The sequence below is a fragment of the Ambystoma mexicanum genome, chromosome 3q (assembly GCF_040938575.1).
Source record: "Ambystoma mexicanum isolate Mex_15411 chromosome 3q, UKY_AmexF1_1, whole genome shotgun sequence".
Lineage (NCBI taxonomy): Eukaryota > Metazoa > Chordata > Amphibia > Caudata > Ambystomatidae > Ambystoma > Ambystoma mexicanum.
In genome coordinates, this window is record NC_090926.1 from 767,437,590 (window position 1) to 767,460,899 (window position 23,310).

Here is a 23,310-nt window from a genome sequence, read left to right on the forward strand (position 1 = left end):
GGATGCCTCCGATTCGTCCTGCAGAAGCGCGGCCCCGGCCTGGTCCTGCTTGGCTAGTGCCTTGGCAAATTTGTCCATTGCTCCCGCCTTGTTTGCCCCACGTGCTTTGCCGCACATCTTAGAGGGCGCCTTGATAAGAACAGCGAGCGCTTCGTTGAAAGGCAGCAATGGGGGCTAGGGGGTTTAGAAAGGATCAGGGCCCGTAGTCAGAGCTGGGTCGGTATCCGCCTGGGAGGAAGAAGCAAAGGTCCACCCCAAACCGATGTGCTCAGGGGGTATGAGCCCCCTTCCAGTGGTCGAGCCAAGAGTCAGGGTGGGAGTATGGTCCGGGGGGGGACAGCACTCAGTGGCTCCCGACCCTGAGCAGGGGGGTCAGGCAGAGGGGGGCGAGTATTGAGGAGCAGCGTGGTGCGTGGGTAGTAGGCATGTAGATTGAGGAGATGAAGGTAGTGCAGGGCGGCACCAGCAAAAGGAGAGCAGTCGCAGGGGAGCCTGGCTAGCCTGGGGGGCGATTAAAATTCCATGAAAAGAACAGGCGAAGGCCAGGGACAAGGCAGAGCAGATGGGCGCAGTGCCCTGCAGCCAGTTAATACCCACTCCTCACCTCGGGGCCCAAAAGACCGCAGATTGGGTGCACATCCAGTCCAAAAGCAGGCTGTCGATCTGCAACGGTAATATCCAGGACCCCAGCCGGAGCCAGCGACGGGGAGGCCTCGGCACAGCCACCCCTCCAAGCCACCGCAGGAGAGCCACGTAGCGGGCGGCGGAGCCGGCGTGCTCTGATGGTAACCGTGCGGGGGGCGCCCCAGCGGCCCCCGCAGTGTCCCGTAGTTCTCTGTGCCCGCACAGGGCCTGCAGCGTCACACCCACCCAAGGGCAGGGGGTGGGCGGCGATAGATGCGCGACAGGCCGGCGCGGGCACGGCCCACTCCACTGGGGGAGCGGGACGCAGATGAAAGCGCCGCCGACCCGGGGAGGCAGCAGGATGGAGTCCACAGGAGGCGAAGGGGGGCGATGCCAAAGCCCCAGGCCGGCGCGCCCAAGCCACAGGCGAGCAGCCCCCGCGGCCGATGGGGGGGATGGGCCTCAGATGAAGCAGCGTGGCCCGCAGGCCTCCAATGGCAGCAGGATGACCTCCGAGGTCCATTTTCGCCCGAAAACCGGGCAGGATGCAGTAGAGGCGGTGGGCAGTAGAATGCCTGTGGTCTCACTGGGGGAGCGGGACGCAGATGGAAGCGCCGCCGACCCGGGGAGGGCCCCGTGCAGCCCCGGCCCGAGCCGCAACGGGGGACAGGAAGAACGGTCGGTGAGGCAGCAGGATGGAATCCACAGGAGGAGATAGCGCGGGGGCCGCTCCGGCAGCCCCCACCACGTCCAGCGTGTCCTCACCCCAGGCAGGAGCAGATGGCGAGAGGAGCCGCTCCGGGAGACCTAAGGATCCAAGATCCGACGCTCCTCGAGGGGGGAGCGGGCCGCGGCTGAGAGCTGGAAGCACCGCACAGGAGTCGCCGGCAGTATAGTCTGGGGAGGGAGGGCGGAGAAGGGGGGCGATGTCAAAGCCCCAGGCCGGCGCGCCCAAGCCACAGGCGAGCAGCCCCCGCGGCCGATAGGGGGAATGGGCCCCAGATGAAGCAGAGCAGCCCGCAGGCCTCCAACGGCCGCCGGGTGACCTCCGAGGTCCGTTTTCACCTGAAAACCGGGCAAGGTGCAGCAGAGGCGGTGGGCAGTAGAATGCCCGTGGTCTCGTCTCCCGCAAGTATGAAGCACCGCTGATCGAAGCGGATATGTAGCACCCGGGCCACGGAGCTCGTAAGCTAAGCGGCCATCTTGCTGGCTGCTCAACAGCGCCCCCGTATGGGCATCTTTGATAAATCAAGCACAATCAGTTGTATTATTCTTACTGTGGCATGACATTTTGTATTAGGCATCTTTGCTAAAGCAACGATAAGTATCATTATGTAGCTAGACTGGCATTACAATGCAGCCAGTCAAGTCATTTTTATTGTGGTATGACATTTTGTATTGGGCACCTTTCATAAAGCAAGCATGATCAGTGTTATTATGTAGCTCAACTGGCATTTTAGTATAGCCACTTTGGACATGTTTTCATACTTTTGCATGTATTTTCAATGGTAAACCATCTGTAGTATATTATTCTGTGGGGAAATTGCCACTGAAGTGGACGTGATTGGCAGCTAGTGAAAGGTTTCAATGGGGCTTGGTACTGAAGTTGATGTTATTGGCAGCTATGAAAAGGATTTAAAGGTACTTGGCCTGGAAGACATTAAAGTTGATATCATTGGCAGCTAGTGAAAGGATTCAATAGTGCTCGGCACTGAAGTTGATACAATTGGCAGCTAGTGATAGGATTCAATGGTGCCTGGCACTGAAATTAATATTATTGGCAGCTAGTGAAAGGATCCAATGATGCTTGGCACTGAATTTGATATTATTGGCAGCTAGTGAAAGGATTCAATGGTGCTTGGCACTGAAGTTGATATTTTTGGCAGCTAGTGAAAGGGTTCAATGGGGCTTGGCGCTAAAGCCACTGAAGGTGGTATTATTGGCAGCTAGTGAAAGCATTTAATGGTGCTTGGCACTGAATTTGATATTAGAATAGGTGAAATAGTAGAACCAATGAAGTAGTTAGATGAAAGGGTGATGCGTTTGGAACAGGTGAAGTGCGTGGATGTAACATGTGAACTGGATGGGACGTGTGAAATGGGTGGAACCAGTGATGTGGATGGAACATGTGAAGTCGATGTATGTGGATGGATGATACATGGAGAAATGATAACGTGGGTAGAACGAATGAAAGAATTCCATAAAATGGTTGGAGTGCATAAAATAGCTTAGAATACACAGAACGGATTTGAGTGCATGGAACAGATTGGAGTGCATGGAACAGATTGGAGTGCATGGAACAGATTGGAGCGCATGGAATTGCGCAACTTACATGGAATGGTTTGGAGTGCATGGAACGTTTGAAAGAGCATGTAAACCATCATATCCCATCTCCACACTTACTCTCTTCTCACCACCACCACTCAACTAGAACACAGCGATACTGACACCATTCGATCTAGCTGTTCTCATACCATCATCTGCCTCATACTCCCCATCACCCTAACTAATCACTGCAGGTCACACACTCTGGCCAGGCGTTCTCTTCAGGCCTAACGCAGCCAGAATCGGTCTGGATAAAACCTGCCAGAACAAACACATACTCCTGATGTCTCAACCACCACACCTACCGCTAAGAAGCAGCTATCACACGAATGCCACACCAGCTGCACACATATCCAGTGCTCACACGCACCTTTGACTCTCTCTCTCTATTCTATCTACTGACTTGAACTTCGATTCCCGAGGGCGTTCAACCTACCAGCGCCTTGAGACTATAACAATGGTACATAAGGCGCTATATAAATGCAAAGTAACATAAGATAACATATATTGGCAGAACAAACATGGACATGTTTTCTTATAGCATAATTACTGCCATTATGTACAACACAAACAGGAGTATGTTCTTATATGGGTCTAATGGTGCAGTCAGCATGGAAATGTATGGGCAGAGCCAGTGTGAAAATGTTTTATACTGGCATATAGTGTTGGAGAAATGCTCCTGTGCACTGTTGGTGACTTGCTTGCATCTATTGGATTTTTTTATTAATTTCTTTTCAAGATTTTCAATAATCAAAACATACATCACCAAAAGTTCAAACAAAGTATAAAACATAACACTCAGCATTACATAGGTATGGAAGCAAAAGTGATCAAAAATATGTAAAAACAGTGAAACATCTGATAATTCAAGACAAATTTTTTACCTTTTTCAAAATAAACACCCAATCAAAAAATAACATATTAAAAATTGCAACACAGAACAGCACAAAAACAAAGACATCACACAGACTACATAATACAGAACAAAAACAAAACAGGGGGGAAATCCTCAACTAATGTGCATATACATTATCAGGTAGTCAGATCCAACAGGTACAACTAATCTTCAGATACGCAGTCACCATATAAATCTGTAAATGGCTTCCAAAGAGCTCGATACTTATCTTCCTTACCTTGTCTCACAAACATCACCCGCTCAAAGTTTGACAACATCAACAAATCATTAATCCAGTTCTCCACTCTGGGCTTCTTCCTTGTCTTCCACACCATTAATATCGGTTTTACTGCAACCACAAGTGCTTTATCAACCCATTGTCCATATCGACGAGCAACCGCACACCGCCCCTTACCTGACAACAGCAACACCTACATAGGCATCCTGGGAAAGGGTATAGACAAAATCGCCTCCAGCCTGTCTAACATTCCCACCCAAAATTCCAACACCCGAGGACAATACCATAACATATGAATCAACGTTCCCTTCTCCTTCCCACACCCCCAACATAGGTCATTATCAGCCAATCCTAACTTATACATACGCAATGGAGTCCAATACAGATGTCCTAACACTTTCAAATGAATCAATCTCAACCTGAGATCCAACCTACTTCTATATCCTACACCCCCCATAGATTCCCACTCCTTTTGCAGAATATCACAACCCAACTCCTGTTTCCACCTCTCCATTGCTCTCCTGTCAGCATCAACATCCTTCGAACATATCGGCATCAAGCTAGTATAAGTGCATACCATTCGTGGTAAAGACATAAGAATCCGACCACCCGCCGATACCACCTCCAGCGTTCTTGACAACATTGGCAATCTTTCACTCAATAGAGCCTTCAACTTCACAAACCTATTCAGTTTCCTCCCTGCCAAATGAAACATCCTCTGCAACTCCTCGAATGACAAAATACGGCCATCACGCACCACATCTCTGATACATAAAATCCCTTTCGAGACCCAACTTCTCCAACAAAAGGGTTTATTGGCAAATTGCAAGCTTGGATTAAGCCAGATAGATGCACCATAATGTAAGTACAAGTTTCCCTGAAAGAGACTCAACCACCACACCAAAACCTCTTTAGTCACCGTAATAGTCGGAAGCCTAATACCCCTCCCAGGTAGATGTCTCATCGAGGTAATAGCATGTAACGAAAAACCATGCAATTTATTCCTTTCAATAAGCACCCACAAGGGCTCTGGTCCACCCCCCATCGAAAAGTAATATGCTGCATTTTTCAAAATAAACCCTTTATAGTAGCATTCCAAATCTGGGTTTCCAAAACCTCTGTTTTTAGTACTACGCATCAAAATAAACTTAGGAATCTTAGGTCTCTTTTTATCCCCCCTCCCCCACAGAAAGTTTTGAAAAACACGATCTATACTAGCTAGCATCTTTTTCGAAAATTTCAAAGGCAAACATTGCACAACATCTTAATAGCGTTGACTTTAGCCCAAATCCCCATCGGCAATCGTTCCCACCTTTTAATATCCTTACTCAAGGGTAGCCACCAATTTTCCAACATTGAATTCCACCATTTTTTTGACATCCTTAGTCAGATAAACACCCAAATATTTCCCATGAGACGTAGTCCATTTACAATGCCAATCCAAAAAATAATCACGCACACAAGTACTAACAATTGGAAACACCTCTGTTTTGTCCCAGTTAATTTTATGTCCCGACAACTCCCTCACCCTATCAAAAATACTTTTCAGAACTACACTACCTCGCACAGGATCCGCAAAAACCACCACCATGTCATCTGCATATGAAAGGACTTTAACTTCCACAAGACCAAATTCCAGGCCCCTAATAATGAGTTGCCCTGCAGAAACCAATTGCAAACTGTTTGGCTTTTTACACAATTATTCTAAAAAGGTGTCCTCTAAAATGTACCATTTTCATCCATTATTGAAAAAGATCTCTCAGGGGTAGGAATAATCCCCCAACCCTCCGAGACTTGAGTGGTGCGGGCTCCCTCGCAACGCTTGGTCGCTCTGGCATATCTGGGACAAATATTTACGCCCCTCCAGTTAAATTCAACAGCCGCCACTGTCTTTGTGTGCACAGAGAGCACTACAGGAAGGGCTACGAGCCGCAGGCAGAATGCAGCAGGCCGCATCGACCTTCTTCACTCATGCCCGAAAATGAGACTAGAACGCCTGGGTAACGCTGCAGGCAACTCGCTTAATTGTAACTGGCTTTGCGCAAGTAGGCGCGTACCAGTGCTGCGAACCTAAGCAGCGACACGGCTCGCTCCCTAGTCTCTCATGGTACTGAAGAGCTACGGTACGCTTTGTTTTAAACCGGTGCACGGGAAAAATATTTCCCCTCTATCCAAGTGCCCAGAGCACTGGGGACAAACGCGGAGTCCGAGTCACTATGGAGATCTTACTTTCTTTAGATTGTGAGTGTAGTGGGTCTTCCAGCCTCTGCGCGCTCTCAACTGTCTTTTTCTTCTCTATTTTTCCGAAACACAGTACCTTGGCACAGAGCATGTGGTGTTTTTCTCTTCACCAGGAATGCCACCAAAGTTGTTAGGGCTTTAGGTTGGAACGCAGGCCCAGAGGTTCTCTGGACCCCTGGTCCACTTCCTTTGTGCCCCAGAGCGCTCATCAAGCCAGGCTCCCTCCCTGATAGAAGGGGCTCAGCTTTGAGAAACACAGCTAGGCCCAGGCCAGGCCTTCTAGTGAATGATAAAACACACACGATAGCAAGACACCTTAGAGGATAGTCCACTCAGCTCTACGACCGATTTGGGTGGGCATTTCCATTCATATGCAGCCGGAGGACTGCACCACCGCCACTGTCCCCAGAGGGATGGCAGCCATTAGGACACGTTTACACCAGATATGTCAAGCGTCGCCCTCTTTCTTGGGAACACCAAACACAGCCATCTGGTGTATTGGCCAATAAGGCATTGAGCGTATGTTCAGGGTAGAATATACAGTGTAAAAAAAAAAAAAAAAAAAAAAAAAAAAAAAAAAAAAAAAAAACGCAGGTATTTATTTTGTCCTGTGAGGCCCCACAAAGTTGTCTGTGACCCGGCCCGAAAAATCCCTTAGGATGGCCCTGTTTGGAGGTACTTCTGCACTACGCTGGGAACACGAATATGTAGATTTCTGGCAACATATCATAGTGCTGCTAAGGCACTGGTATAAGCACGAGTATATTTTAGAAAAAATAAACATTAATAAAGGGGGAGGGGTGGGCGGAGCACAGGGAGTCACTGTACCCCATTTAAATAACTACTTTAACATAGTTTAAAAATAGAATTGCCAGCACTCTCACAAATAATGATATGGAACAAGTATATTTCGGTATCAACCTTAACCAATTCATAGAAGACTCTATATGAAAATATCCCAGGATTATGGCTGAGCTACAAAGAGAACTACGGGGGTGGTGAAAGTTGAAGGTGTTTTGGCAGAGGAAAAGCGCAGCAACTAAAAATTTCACCATACCCAGAACGCTTTTCATGGGTTGAGGCGCTACCAGTTAACATTCCCCGCAGTCAGACCAGGCCCCTGAAAAAGAGCACATTGATATCATAGGAGGTAAGGAAATCCATAGGGTTCCCAGAAAAGTATTGCTGCGGGAACATTTAACAGGGAAATGTTGAACGTCATCTACTGGCAAGTAGGGCCACCATTCGACTGTGACTAGCATTGCTTGGAGCAGCAGACCCTCGAATGAATGCCAGGCAAGCTTCTCTTCCTCCCTAGAAGAACACATGGAGAGCCGTTAGATGCTGAACTTCTCAAGAAACGCACTGCAATACTGGGAATGGGGGGGGGGGGGGAAATCAAAAACCAGAATGGCACTCTTACGCCAGTGGTAGATAGCTCCGACTGCTCCTGTGGGACATCCACTTTCCTTTCAAATGTGGGCAGCAGGGGGGCGTAGATGCGTATTCTAACATAAAACGTAAATGTTTTGCAATGCAATGAAAAATGTACTCTGCCAAAAACCAATCCATAAATATAAACAAGTATTGCATTGCCAACAGTTTGGGCTTTTGTGTAGGCATGGGACAGTCACTTGCCAGGCACAGCCGTAGTGGTATTAACTGCCCATTGATGGTAGCTGGTGCGAAATGGTGTGAGTACCTGGGCATCTAATAGCAGTGCCTGGCAAATGCCTAATACTTATACACAAGCAAAAACCGTTGGCTTTGCCAATGCTCGTTTTTAACAGTTCTATAATGAAGGACAAGCATAGTGCTTATAAATCGAGTGGCTGAAGGTAGACCTGGTTAAGACATTTTTACTACACCAGTAGCAGGTTTACAGCTCCAATTAAGTAATGAACTCTAAGAAGACTGCTTTGAAAAAACTCAGGCACTTAGTGCCAAGTTTGATGGCAAGACTTGAATAAAGCAAGCTCAAAGAGTTCCCATGAGGAGGTGTGTTGGAGTGAGGAGGGACAGGGACTGGGTGGGAACGGCCTCGGGTATTAAGCATGGCCAGTCAATGGATGAGCAAATAACCAAACAAAACCTACAAGCTGTGTGTCCCTCATTTGCCATTTCTCCCCATCTGTAGTCTAATGCAATAGTTTCGGCTGATCACCTTATGGACCAAACTAATGATGGCGCTGTACTTTAGTGTAATATGTAAAAGTACCAAAACGTTTCAGATTTGAGCTTCCTGTGGGAAGCACCAGTTACACCTTATTCACAAACACCCATTCAAACACGTTTCTAATTACCTCAAGCAGAGCAAGAAGAAGATGCAATCTAGTCTTTTTCTGGAAGTAAAACACATGCCAGTGCATTTACATTAGTGAGTCTTGCAGTGAAAGTGAAAACTCAGAAGAAGACAACACCGTTTTAATTCACCCAGTGGACCTCGCTTATCGTGGGAGAAAGGATTTACTGAAGACAAGATCGTGTACTTTCAATACCAGCCAAAACGATTCTTATCACGTCAAATGCTACTTCTTGGTTTTGTATATTGAGGTCACTCAATTAACATCTACAACTAGTTCGAGATCGAAAACCAGATGATGGTTTCAAGTTTTTTTAAATGAATGAAAGCAGCATTTGTTTGTACGTTCTGACACTCATTGAATTTTTTTAATTTTTTTATTTGACTCGGTGCTTTAGTTGGATTTCAGGCACTCGGTCCAGGAAAAGAATAGTGATAATGATGTGTTATTTATATAGCGCTTTCGCCAAAGCGCTTTGCATAAAACATATTTACATACAATATCCCCCAACCGAAGTTGGTACTCATTGTTTGGCCTGGCTGTGGTTGAGGTTCGAAACTGCAGCTCACACACAGATTGCAACAGCGACGCTTAACCAATTGAGCTATCTAACTGGCTTATATCTGACGCCAATAATATTTGGTCCAAGTCACTCTTAAGGAAAGGTTGCAGGACGGCTAATGCTGATTTGCACTGAACAGCTTATCCGATCAATTTATAATTCGGGGTGGTGGGGTGAGAATATTTCTGTTCTAGTCATTTGGCCCGATTTAGGAATGATACATTGAAGTCTCAGTATTGCTACTTAACACCTGTGATCTTGAATGATCACTGCTTCTATCCAACAGTGGTGACTTTATAAAGATGTCCTGCATGCCCTTAGCATAACCTTTTCTATACCGCCCAACAGATAAATATGGCAAAGCCTGCTGTCAAATGCAAATAAAGGAGACTAGGTCTAGCGAGTCCGCAGAGGCCCAATATCCAATTGCACCTTCAAAAATGCTTACTCGTGAAGGAGTGCGATTTGTGGTTAACACTGACCTGGTACTGCAGAAGGGAGCCTGTTCCACGGAGCAGCAGTCTCTCGTATGCCTCCTGGATGGACAAGGGCAGATCACGATAGAAGAGCTGAATGGAACCCTAGAAGGAGAGAAATGGTTAGGGCAGAATTTTATTTTTGGTGTTCTGGCCATTTGTCTGCATCCCCTTAAAAAACCAGAGAACCCAGTGAAAAGTTGACTGAAGTCCCCGATCGGCGAAGGGCAGGGGGTGTCCTTCAAGCACCTCATTTGGTTTCCAGAATGTTTCCATTACACTGCAATTGTACTGTGGAGTAAGCTGGTGCTAGCTGTGATTTAATATTGGCTACAACAGTTGCAGTCACTTTTACCACATCAATAGCTCAAAGCAAACTATGAGAAGTAATCGGATACAAATGTAATTCTTAAGACCTGCTTCCAGTCATTTAGCTTTTGGGCATAGACAATATGACTGTTTTGATGATGTAAGTGCATCCTGACCCACAAAGGCACCCTTGGCTGTAGTTTAATTTGGTGTGATTGGTTTAAAGTCCCGTAGACTTTCTAATCGACATCCAGTGTGGGAGTGTGTGTTTGGCGGTTTCTAGGGCTAGTGCGATTGTCTGGCCACCAAAACCTTTGTGTGCTCTCCGCGAGTGTGATTGAAGGATGGATTATCAGTTGGCAGTCTTGTGTCTTCCCCAGATCTATACCTGATCTGCTGAAAAGGATGGACTCCTCCAGAGAATCCCGCTATAGTCATACTGGCAGGAGTCTGGGTCCTATGTCCTTACATCCTGCCCCTTCCTTGCTGATGGAATCCTATCCAGGGGTCTTGCTTAGCTTGGAGCCATCCTACCGGCTGTCGTGACTGGGTGACCCTTTTTTAGGGAGATTTTTTATCAAACCTCTGGCGAGGGCTGTGTAGCCACTCAACCTAATGGTAGAACAGTGCATCACCCAAAAAGAAAAGCCAAACTCTTATGGTACGTAAGTGCAACAAAGTAGTCGGGCTTAACTTCAGGAGAGAGGAAGTTTAGCCGGGAGGTGCAATTATTCCCATTAGTCACCACACACGAATATACCACAGTGCTATACCGAAATAGATACACTTATTACAAGTAATAACATCTATGCTAGGAAAAATAAGTACTCAGGTGAAAGCTAACGCACAAACAGTTAGGGGCCAGTTAAGGCCCAACGCACTCTAAAAATGCTAGACCCATACCTGGCAGAAGACGCTACACATATAAACTTACAGAGGTAAATCAAGAGTAGACTCTGTAAGGCATCAAGTGTAAGACTCGAACCCAGTGGCATTTATGGAGTTGGTTAAAGCCTTTTATTATTAACATAACAGAGGGGTTTGGGGAAATCCTGCCCATCCCGAACTCAAGGAGGGGTTTGCCTGCCTCAACAAAACTAAGCAACGTCTAGGTCAGAATGTCCAGATCAAAAGCATTCTCTGTCCTGTGCCCAAAATCCTAAGCTGACCCTCATACACTAAATTCAATATAACTTAAAAATGGGGGTCTTTTAGCTGAAAACCTGCAGTTTTGTTCCAAACACAAAGTTCTTGAAGCGCAGAAAACAAAACCAATTAAGTTCGGGAGTAATGGTCCGTCCCTTCCCCTCCCCAAGATTTTTCTGGCTTTTCAATGTCACTTTAATATACTCCACACTCTCAAGGGGAACAACCCTTTCCCAGAGTTCCCTTCAGTTTAACAGTTCAACAATGTTCACATTCCGAAGGGGTATGATTTTTCCCTTTAAGATTTTCTCAATTTCCACAAGTCAAGACAATGTTCACACTCCAAAGGTGTATGTTTCTTCCCTTTGAGATGTTCACCTTCAGTTCACATGCGGGGAACTCTTCCCTTTTTCTCCAATGCCTGGTTTACTCTCCTGCCAGGGCCTTTTCAGGCGATTCAGTATTTGGGTGGAAATCCCAGATTTACACTTCTCATTAATCACTTTCTCTTGCATCCAGTTAATTATAATTTTCATGCACTGGATCAGCAACCCTTTTTCAGCAGTTCTTAATGTACCAGTTCCCTTGTTTGGGCTCCCTTGATGTGAGTTAACGGTACGCAGCATTCGCCCTGAAGCCCCCAGGTGTCCCAATCTCCTCCTCTGGGCTTACGGGTCTCCGTTGGAGGCTTGAGCGTCCCTCGCATCTCACTGCAGCTTTCATCGCTGGCTGGGAGCGCGTCCCTTTGGTTCCGGTCTGGTCTCCTTCCTCGCTTGTCAGGTCCGACTGCCTGCGGCACCAGCACATTAAATCTTCATCTGCCCGACTACCCTGGACAAGGCTCTTGACAGCTTCTCCGCTCGGCAGCTTTCTTTCCTCTGGTGTCCCAACCAGCATCGGGAAAGGCGAGTCTCCTGCTCTGTTCTGGTGAGTCGCATTTGAATGTTGCAGCACTACAACCACTAGAAAGCAGCGTTGGCTTCCCTGCTTCTCGTGATCTTCATAACTCCAACCCTCTTCCTCGTCTCAGTATTAAGTAGATGGGGATGCAAGTAATGATGGGGATCAGTTATAGTTGGAGACTCTCTCCATTACAATATGCCATATAAGAATGGGGAAAAGGCAAGTGGGTGTTACACAGAAAAAAAGGTACAGGTCTGCTTAGGTCCAATACCTCGCCCCCTCCTGTGCCCCCTTCCCCCCTGCCGCCCCTCCCCCAAGTGTTGTCCTCCCTCATGTGGTCCACAGATAGCCACCCCCCAGGATCAGTCAGGTAGCTTTCCTCCGGCAAGATAGTGACAGCTTGGCTAGATTCGTCACAACTCATAAAAAATAAACACAGCAATTTACATCATATTCAGGGTCAGGTAAGATATTACACATGCTATATATGTACACAACACAGTTCCGACACACAGACGCAGTAAAACAGGGATACACAATGCCCAACAAAATCAGGGGGACTACCAAAGTCCATGGTATATTTTAGGTTTACACCAATCCTGGCCCAGCAGGGCATATTACACTCCAAGGCGGGACACAAAAGTAACAAGGTAGTAACACAATGATAGAATACATATCCAGAGGCAGGAGTACAGATTTCAAAAATCCCTAATCAATCGGGGCAGTCACTAAAAATCCAGGACCTAGTGAAGAACTCCAGGGAAACTAGTGGGGCCCTAGAAAAATGTCACAGTTCAGGTGAATACTCAGCAGTGTCACTTGTAGGAGTTCTAGTGTTGTACATGTGCCCTATTGATACCAATGGAACCAAGTCTGTAGGCATCAGCTAAATGCCAGTTCCTTGCCACAGGTACAACGATGGCAGAAACCACCACAAAGGACACTAGAGAGTATCCCATCAAGATGAGATCCAGGGCCAGGTTCCATACCCAGCAGCCCTAGCACAGAATGCAGCCAAACAGCATACAGACCCCAATTCAAGTCAATAGGGAAATATGGTTGAAGTCTGGATCTTCTACAAACGGACCATGGGACCCCGAGAGTATCAAATGACCCACCAAGCCAGGATCCCAGATGTAAGTACTTACAGTGTTAGTTCCTGAAAACACTGTTCCAGGAAGGCAGAACACGGTAAGTAAACGTTTCTTTTCACAATGTGAAATGAAGGGTTCATTCACCTAGGAATTTGAGCCCTGAGCAAAAGACGACCCCAATGGCCAAAAGTAGAACAATTGCCCTTCATAGATGTGTGAGCCAACATCCAGAAGTAAAATCAGTGACGCAGATGGCTCCAGGTGGACAATGGAACCTACACAATGATGGCCATGTCGTCTCAGCATGCACATGTGGATGGCACACGCAAAAACAGCCCCTGCAGCAGAAGGGGAGGCACAGCAGCACGAAAAAGAAGTTTCGGGAAGGACACACATCACCTGAAAATGCAAAACGGAACACAGGCAGGAGACACCAGTCCCACCAGTATGGATCGACCGGGTCTCACAATTGTGTACAACAATTTTTGGAGGCACTATCATTGAGCAGGGAAGCCAACCATCTGATCTTCCAAAGTTTTTGCAGAATTGAGTGGCTTCTGCCAGTCAACCAATCCCATTAGGGAATTTAAAACAAAGCTTTTGGCAGCTGGCCAATCAGATTGGACCCCAAAAACTGCAAAGCACCCAGGCCACCCCCACAGAAAGGTTAGTTGCCGGCCACAGCCAGGGACTAGTCTAGACCAGTTCAAATCACTATAGTCTAGACCAGATCAAATCCTGGATAACTACTCCATTTTCGGATGCGACAGCGATGCTAAGACTTCGAAAGGAGGAGGCATTGCTTTCATCTATAAAACGGCCCTAGGTCTAAGAATTGTCAACAACCATACTAAACCATCAGCAGAATTATTAGCTATTAAACTGCCTGCATCCACTATCACAATCCACCTGATTTACCGTCCACCAGGCCCAACCACTACCTTTGAAAATGATATATCACACCTGTTATTGACCAACACCAAAATGAACTCAAGTAATTATCCTGGGAGACTTCGATTTAGGTTTTCAAGACCCCAAAGACCTTAAAGCTTGTGCCCTTAAGGATACCATTTCTGAATTAGGGTTCACGCACTGGAAATCCAATCCCACTCACAAGAAAGGCAAAACACTACATTGGTTAGCAGACCTCAACTGTAATATTGATATACTTTCCAACTCTCCTTGCGCGTGGACCGACCACCACCTAATCCCATTCACTATCAAAGATTCCGCGCAACCTACTCCTCAAACTCAAGTACCTGCCATGATAACAAGAAATAAACGCAATCTCACCTTAGAGAAACTTTTACCTCTACTACAATCGATCACTCACCCTGCTAGAACGCACTCAGACCCTGCAGTTTTAGTAAACCTGTATAATGAAATTATCCTCAAGACTATTGATACTATATCGCCCCTTAAACTAAGGAAATCTAAACCTCGCGCGCACCTCAACAACTGGTTTACCCCTCACCTTAAGACTCTCAGGAAACTGAAAAGAACAGCTGAAACATTATGGAAATTTACCCCGTCAGCACTAAATAAGGACAATTTTACCGCAGCCTCATTCAATTATAAGGTAGCCATTGTCCAAGCTAAAAAAAGACAACCTCAATGATCGCATATCCAAAGCCAAGTCCATTAAGAAGTAATGATTCAACATCCTTAAAGAGTTGGAATCACCTGCCCCCTCTCCCAATACCTGTACTAAAGACTCCCTTTGGTGCGCCAATATACAGAATGCGTTACAAGACAAAATCGCCATGCTCCAAAATAAAATAGAAATGAAGAAAACCCTCATCACTGACATTGAGCCGACTCCCGATTCCCCCTCTCTCACCAAGATTGCCCCCAATTTAATTTCACCCCCCTCTCTATCAAAGAGGTGGAGACCATCATCATGAAACTTAAACCACCCAACTGTGAGGGAGACACATGTCTAGCCTCGCTTATTAAGGAGGTTGCCAATGAATTGGTTCCCTTCATCACGTCCTTCATTAATGCTTCTTTCAAATCCAGCATAGTACCCAATAATTTGAAAGACGCCTCAGTACTCCCTTTATTAAAAAAAACATCTCTAGACCCCAACAACCCCGCAAACTATAGACCCATCACAACGGTTCCATTTTTGTTAAAAATTCTGGACCGAGCAGCCTATCTACAGATACAGCAATACCTTGAAGCCAACAATCTGCTAGGACTGAGACAATCTGGATTTAGATCCAGACATGGAACAGAAACAGCGCTAATTGACCTGAAGACCCAAATCCAGACTTTGAAAGACAAGGGAAAACTAGCTTTACTACTGTTGCTTAACCCATCAGCGGCATTTGATTTGATGAATCAAAAAATCTTATGCAAACACCTCTCATCTGCTGCACACTTCTCGGATCAAGCAAAATGCTTGGATTGAGTCCTTCCTTAACGACAGATCCATGAGGGTCTTTGCACCCTGAGCTTCTGCAGTACCTACTCCAGTTACCTGTGGCGTTCCACAAGGATCATGTGTGTCCCCTACTCTTTACAATGTGTTCACTAAGCCACCTTTTGATAGACTTGACTATCTGGGGGTCACATATACCAATTATGCAGATGACACCCAGATATTCATCCCCATCACTGGTGATCACATTGTAGACAGTAAGACCCTCAATGACATTTACAGCATTATACAAGCCTGGAAGGGAAAGCATGGGCCCTGTCTCAATGACGAGAAGAAAGAACTGCTTCTCCTAGGGTCCACAGCTAAACCGAACAAATTGGGTGCACTATTCACGTCATTCAATATCAATGGTAATATAATTAAAGTAGCCAACGTGTTGAAAACTCTAAGAATCTACATCAACTCCGCTTTCACTCTAACGAGACAAACTAGCGCCTTGGCATCCTCCACAGCTTATACCTGCAAGCTCATCACGGCCTGCCGCCCATATCTGACCACGACCAACTGCATCTCAAAAGCTAGAGCGTTAGTCCTATCGAAGCTTGATTACTGCAATGCGCTTTACCTGGGCATGTTACAACAAAACCTCAACAAAATGCAAGCCATGCAAAATAACTATTTATATCAGAGCAGCCCTTAACATTCCCAGGAAGCAACATATCTCTGCAACCAGACACTCAATAAACTGGCTTAACATCAAGCGGAGAATTGACCTGAAAACACTCTCCCTCACCCATAAGTGCCTCTCCAACCAAGCCCCTATTTACCTTTCTAACACTATCTCACGTCATTCCTCTACAGGACCTACCAGAACAGCCCAGTCACACTGCGTCTCCATTCCACACTTCAAGCAACAACGCGCAGGTGGGGTTAGCTTCCCAGTCCTTGCGGCTAAGAAATGGAATGCACTCCGCTTTTTCCTTAAGAGAGGAACCTTCATTTCTCCTATTCCAGAAAAAGATTAAAACCTGGCTACACAAGCTAGACCAGAATTTGGTTGTATAAATAGCTAGGCCAATTTGGAAACAATCATTTTCTGTTTTATATATGTAAACTTGACCATTCTGTAATGTTGACCAATGTATATTTGCAAATACTTGTATCTATCCTCTACGCTCATTATTACTGTATTCCAGATCTGTATTTTGTATCTTCTGTTGTAACTTGTATGAATAGCGCCGAGATGCCCAGGGGCTTGGCTGCGCTCTACAAATAAAGAAACTAAACTAAGATGGTGCCAGCTTGGGCTCACAAAGAGCGGACATGTGCACCACGGCCATTTTAGGCCTAACTTGTGGTTTTCCTGAACAAAGGAAGTGCCTAAAACAGAACGGTATAGAGTAGAACTTAAAATCCATTAGTACCCCAATATCTAACAAAAGAAATATTGGGATACTAATGCAGCAATTTGCTTGCACCCCATGTAAATCCAAAACAAAAAATATTAGCTGCCACCAGCAAATGCCATGAAACTAATGAAGGAATGTCATCGGTCACCTCCATCATGGGACCATTTCCTGCAGGCTGGTTGTACACTCCTGAACCTTGGACAGGTATTTTGTCCTCTTGGTGAAATCACTGTCACTGCTGAGTCTTCGGCCTCCTTGGGTTGCATCCTCAGTTGTCCTCTTTGTTGGATATTTTCTGTCTGGCACCATCCTGGGCCACAGGTTTAAGTCCCCTCTACTCAGAACCCCTCCCCCCCAAACTGCCACTATCCACTCCAAACCAAACACCCAGACTCACCTATGCACCTGCCAATCATTTGCCGAATACTCTGCAACCAGAACTGCGATTGCTTGTGCAGGGGTTCTGGGGTCCTATCTTTAGGGTTCTCCAGAGTACAGGAGTAGTGGAATTTTGAGCCAACCCCATTTCCCATTTCCCACATCTGCTCTTCCTCCAATCATTTCTTAGTGGCCTGCAGTTTCTCAAAACCTCGATTCAAACACTTTGTTAGGCGGTCCCCTGGAGAGTGTCTTCCTGGGCAGGTTGTTTTCACTCTTGCATTATGGGGCGAAAAAAGGACGTACCCTACTTTTCCCCACGACTGCGGCAGACCTATAGGAATTGGTCCCATTGTTTCCTATGGGAGAATGTCTGAAACTCTTGAAATTCCTCAGTGACTTACAAAAGTACTTGCATGAATTGAGATACGTTTCCCTGGTCCCCCGTAGGGTACTGGAGCTTTTCTAACAAGAACTGCAATTTTAGAAGGTACCAGTGATTTTGTATGCATTTTTACATAATGAATCACAGAAGTTCACTTTTTATAACAGGAAGTCATAGTGTTCAGAACCATTAGTGGTTATTTTGTGTATACTTGTTTCTAAAGGTGAACTGGGACCCAACTAGGAACAGTACCGTAACTCCTTTTACGTATGGTTTTGCTGACCTTTCGGCCCCTAAGGATGATTAACCCTTTCTTATTGTTAAGGCAATTTTTGTACTGCCCTCTATTGAGGGCATTACAACCATTAACCCTAATGGGACGCTAACAGACCGGACAAGAAAGGGACGCCAAACCTCTCTTAAGGTAGGTAACGTTAATAGATCGACAAGACTTAACTCTCAGGTAGGAGTAGCAGTCTGAGCCAAAGGTATACGGAAAAATATGTACTTAATTTAAATCACACATATAACTATATCAGGTCAAATAAGTACTCAGATAAAACACATACTATTAAAAAGATACCAAGCATATTATAAAAACATTAATGTCTATATAAGGACACTCCTAACCCTCAATGACTCTATGTGAGCCCACTATCAGAGGTAGATACCAAACATACAACAAAAGAGGGGTGGGGTGAACCAGGGAACCACAAATCACCAATGCGTAGGTAGAGCTTCAACATAGCCCTGCATAATTCTGTACACTGCCCTAAATATACAACCCACAACTGGTATATGTAGTATGCCCCAGACCATCCAGCACCTAACGTACATAAGTAAAGTATAGGAGAAAAAGGGAGACCAACAATTTTAACAGAAAGGAAAAATATGCAAAAAATGTCTAAGGCCTATAAACATCCCCCACATTAATTTGGATCCCTAGGTTTGTAATATTAAAATGAATGCAAATGCACACATGATAAAAAAACAAAGCCTTGGAGGGTATGATACAATTTCAAACCAAAGCTAAATAATTTAAAGAGTTATTAGAAAATTATTGCAACATTTATCGTAGTCATATTTCTGGGAAAAATATGTACAGTGTTACCAAGATTAGCCACAGTGTTAACAATAAAGCCGCATTGAAGAAATGGACTGCGTGACTTTACAAAACAATTAAAAATCAAAAGTACTGAAAATATAATACTTGGCCCAAGTATCCCCAAAAAATGTCCATCGGCAGGTAAGTGGCCCAGGGTCAATTATACAGAGTTACAAAGAAAGTTCAGTAGGAAATAATGGGAGAAGAGTCAATGGACTATCCGCTTTAGTGGAGGCAAGTCAGTTTAACCACACATGTGTGGATTCTGTGCCATTCAACCCAAGGGAAGGCAAGAGAAGGCCCCAAAGGATTGTTCCAGTGGTCGAATGATGCACCCAGACCCCCGAAAGGAAGATGCAGCAGAGTAAGGGGGGACCCCCAATAGAGGTATATATGGGGAAATATGGTAAGGACTTGCCTCCAAAGAATCTCTATCCCGTAGCATAGGGACACCAGAAGGTGAGAATCACAAAAAATCGTCCAACCCAGAACACAAAGGCAGGTAACTCAGTCAGTAGTTTTAAGGAAAATGGCTCCAGTAGCATGAAACAAGTAAACAGCTCCTTTCCACAGGTGTGTTTTCCAGGATTTGGTTCCCACTTTGAAACAATTGCAACTGCCGGTTGGCTTTGCCAAAACTTGTTGAGACCTCTTTAATGACCCCCAGCATCCTGAAAAAGGTTGCACTGGGACTTGTGACTCTAAGGGCACTAGGCCTCATCTTTTCTAGGGGACCTCGAGTAGATGAAGGCGGGTTGCAGCAATGGACATCACGATCAATTGACAACATGCAATCCTGCGGATGAGAAAAAAGGAGTAAGGGCAGCACGGTTCCTTTTCTGTCAGATAGGAAGCAAGTGCAGGGGAAGGAGTCTTGTCCCACCAGTTCCATGCTAAACTTGGACCGAAGCCGGTGCAGTGAGGTAGCCCAGGGGAGAGCTGGCCAGTCCACACTGTGGTCCAAGGATGTTTCTGAAGGCTCAGCAGGCACGGATTCTCGACCAGGTGTCAGAACAGCTTGTTCATGCTGGTCCAGGGATGAGCACAAATGAGGGCCTTCTCAGGATCTGTAGAGAGGAGCAGGGCTTCAGCAGGACATAGCTGGAGGCAATGTTGGTTGGCTACAACTGTTGTCCTCTGGTCGTCAATTGGCAGGCTGCACTTCTTTCTAGGGGTCTTGACTCCAACGATGATCTCTCAAAGGGTTGCACGAGTCCTCTTTATATCCAAAATGTGAGCTGGGGTCGCCCCCAAGCCCACCAATTTTAAGGACCTGCACCATTCAAACTGGCAAGAACTGTCCAAACATGGACAACAGAAACACTGACATGGATGTGGACTAGGTCTAGACAGATCCGGTTACACACACAGACCGCCACTTTGCCAGTGAAAGCAGGCACTTCGTCCGGGAAAGTTATTTCCACATATGGCAATTCCAAACCTATGGGCAGGAAGAAATCCAAGGCACAAAATGGCCAAAGAACAGGCGAAAATCTTGCAGCGCAGTCACTTCAGAGAAATTCGTACTCCAAATGGCATTATGCAGTAAAATGTGAAAGTGCATGTGATAAAAATCAAAAACACAGTAGAAAAATATCCACTACCACCAGCCCACCCTGGAGACACAGTGTGTAGCAACAGTGATGTTGCAAAAGACAAAGAAAGGGGACACAAAGTACCCTTACCACACTTCACGGTAAAGCGATGTGTGCAGTTTAAAAATAACAAGAATTCCACTAAGGGACACAGGATCTCCCAGTACTGATAGTCTTAGGGACTTCAGTATCCCCAGAAAAGGTGAGCAAAAGTACGTAATGCTGACCTCCAAAAACTCAGGTCAAGGTGCAAACAATAGCAACAAGACGGGGTGGGGGGGGGGGGGGGGAGTAGTTCCCTTCAAGTCAATGGAAGGAAAGCAGCAAAGAGAAAATCTTCCCTACCACTCTATGTCATTAACCATTGAACAAGTTTTGGTCTAACTTGTTGAGCACCCACCATTTTGAGCGTCCAGACACTCTGACCTCCGGCCATGGAGCGGACAGGAGCCCCCAGAATCCCCACCTTCGTGCATTAGCACGGAAGTCATCGTGAGCCTGCAAGTGAGTTGCCGGATTGGATCCCCCCCCCCCGATGCCTACTGCCACACCTGCAGCCAACTGACCCAGATTATTGGGTATTTGGTGAGATTCAAGCCCCTTCAGCAAAGCGGCTCACAGCTATCAGCTGTTCCTGTTTGTGTTATCGTGTGCATACTATCGTGCTGGCCTGCACCTAAAATGGCGACCGATGGCCCCCACTGGAGCGTGGTCTCGTTGCTAAGAGACTCCTCCACACTTAATCATCCAGCATCCGCCGGTGAGGCGGAAGCCGGCCCTCGTCGGAGAAGGCCTGTGTGGAAAAGGCCCTGTTCTGCACCTGTTCGCGCACTGGTTGCGCTGTTGTGATAATCCATATAAGCAATTGCCAACCTGATCCAACCTTTTGCCCTGCAGCCTGATGTCTAATACAACTTTACACAATCCATTGGATCAACTACGATCACCAGTGAGGCACTCGGAACTGTACGCCCACAACTCCTTATACTACTGACTACGTCGTCAGTCTCTAACAATTTTCTCCATCGATCCCGTGTACTCGCCATCTCTTGTCGGACACTAATTTACGCCTGCAAGGGTGAGTCAACTCGGCATATAACTTTAATCATGATGCTCCCATTATGCTACCCGTCGCATATACTGCATTTTGCATATTGTATCATTACCTGCCATTTTGAGTGACCTAGACTGCCTCTGCATCACGTACACTCTATGCTCATATCCACCTTTCCTCATACCATCCTGGGGTGCTTCTACTCGCACCTTGGATTCTACCTTGCATATATTTACTCGCTTTATCACAAATCACTTTGTAGCATTTCTGTACCATTATCGAGTTTGCATCTTCACGATCAAACGGATAGTCACTTTTTAAACTGCTATGTCTTGTGCTATGCGCCTCTCCTGTAAATTGACCATCTGGTAGGTGCAGGTGGTGAATGCCACCGTATTCGCCTTTATAACACTGGCCTATGCACGCTCATAGGAACTTGCAGACCTCCTTACAGCTAAGTTTTCATGTTATGACTTGTGTGATCTGCTTCTTCTGTAAGTGACTATCTGGTATGCTAAGGTAGTGTATGCCACCATAATGTTCTATTTTAGAACCTTGTAAGCCTCCTTACAACTAGGTTCCAATGCTAGCCAATTACATCACCTGACCCTTTCGATCTTTAGTCTACCTACTACGTGCCACCTTACAAAAGCATTGAACTACCTGTACGACATTTCTACCCTGCCACATCTAGTTGTTACGCACTGTGCCTTACCCTTGTCTTCATAAATTCTACCAGGCATATTACCATGAAGTATACTAGAAGTTAACACTTACTCTTCTCAGCAACCTGCCATCACCAGCCACCATGTACTGGTTCCTGACACACCTCATTCCCATCTTGCTCCTCAACATAAGACTCATCGCTGTGTCCACCTCTAAAACCAGGACTCTCAAATCACAGTCTCATCTGGACTCCTTGTTCAAGACACATCACAACTTGGCCAGTCAGGCTTACGTTCCTAATATAACCTCCCAGCATTGGCCTCCATTATCACTAGCTGTCCCGACCTCACATATGTATAGCCTTAATACCATATTCAACATGTCCTGCATCAACCCCTACTTAAACGATCCCGCCCTTTGGCTTCAACACTTCACGACCAAACCTAAACCTAACCAGCCTTATACCACCCACCTCAGAAATCTGAGATTAGGCTCTAGACTCAGTCCCAAAATTGCCTGCCTTTCGCCGCGGACTGTTAGCAAAATATCCACGCATCTGGGCAACCAAAAACTGGATACTAATCAGGCTAAACCAACGCTTATCCAACCCTGTACCACCCACCACAGAAATCTGAGATTACGATCCAGATTCAGCCATAAAACTCCTCGGCCATATTCGCACATGAACAATAAACCTCCTACATATCAGGCCACTCCTATAAGGGTCATTGACAATAATACTGTAACCTATTTGGACAATAATGAGCCCAGTGCTAAGGACACTATGATCAAAGGCGTCCGTATTAATGCTCATGCAGTAGATATTGCCGACTTTATTACAACTGAAGACCTTGACTTTCTCGCCGTTACGGAAACATGGCTACACACAGCAGCTGGCCCATTATTGTCACTTGCTATTCCAGATCACGATGCTATCATCCGTTGCGATAGGAACACAAACCAATCTAAAGGTGGAGGCATTGCCTTCATCTTTAAGAGTTCTCTTGATCTTAGAGCTACCCCTAATTTGCAGATCCCCATTGCTGAATTATTATCCGTCAAATTACCCTCATCACCTAATCAAACTGCCATATTGCACCTTATCTATCGACCACCAGAACCCATCTCTACCTTCTCGGAGGACATCTCATACTCCTTGCAGCCAACACTAAGCCCAACTCTCAATGCATAATACTCGGAGATCTTAACCTTGGCTTCC

General features: G+C 45.9%; 1 protein-coding gene across 6 annotated transcripts in view; it reads right to left on the reverse strand.

Annotated features, from left to right (window-relative positions):
* TSEN54 (tRNA splicing endonuclease subunit 54) overlaps window positions 1-23,310 on the reverse strand; it is a 571,608-nt gene that overhangs the window by 406,204 nt on the left and 142,094 nt on the right. For all 6 annotated transcript variants that reach the window (XM_069654778.1, XM_069654777.1, XM_069654774.1 and 3 more), the window contains one exon: window positions 9,671-9,769. In XM_069654778.1, coding sequence (XP_069510879.1) covers window positions 9,671-9,769 — 99 coding nt within the window. The remainder of the gene's footprint in view (window positions 1-9,670; window positions 9,770-23,310) is intronic.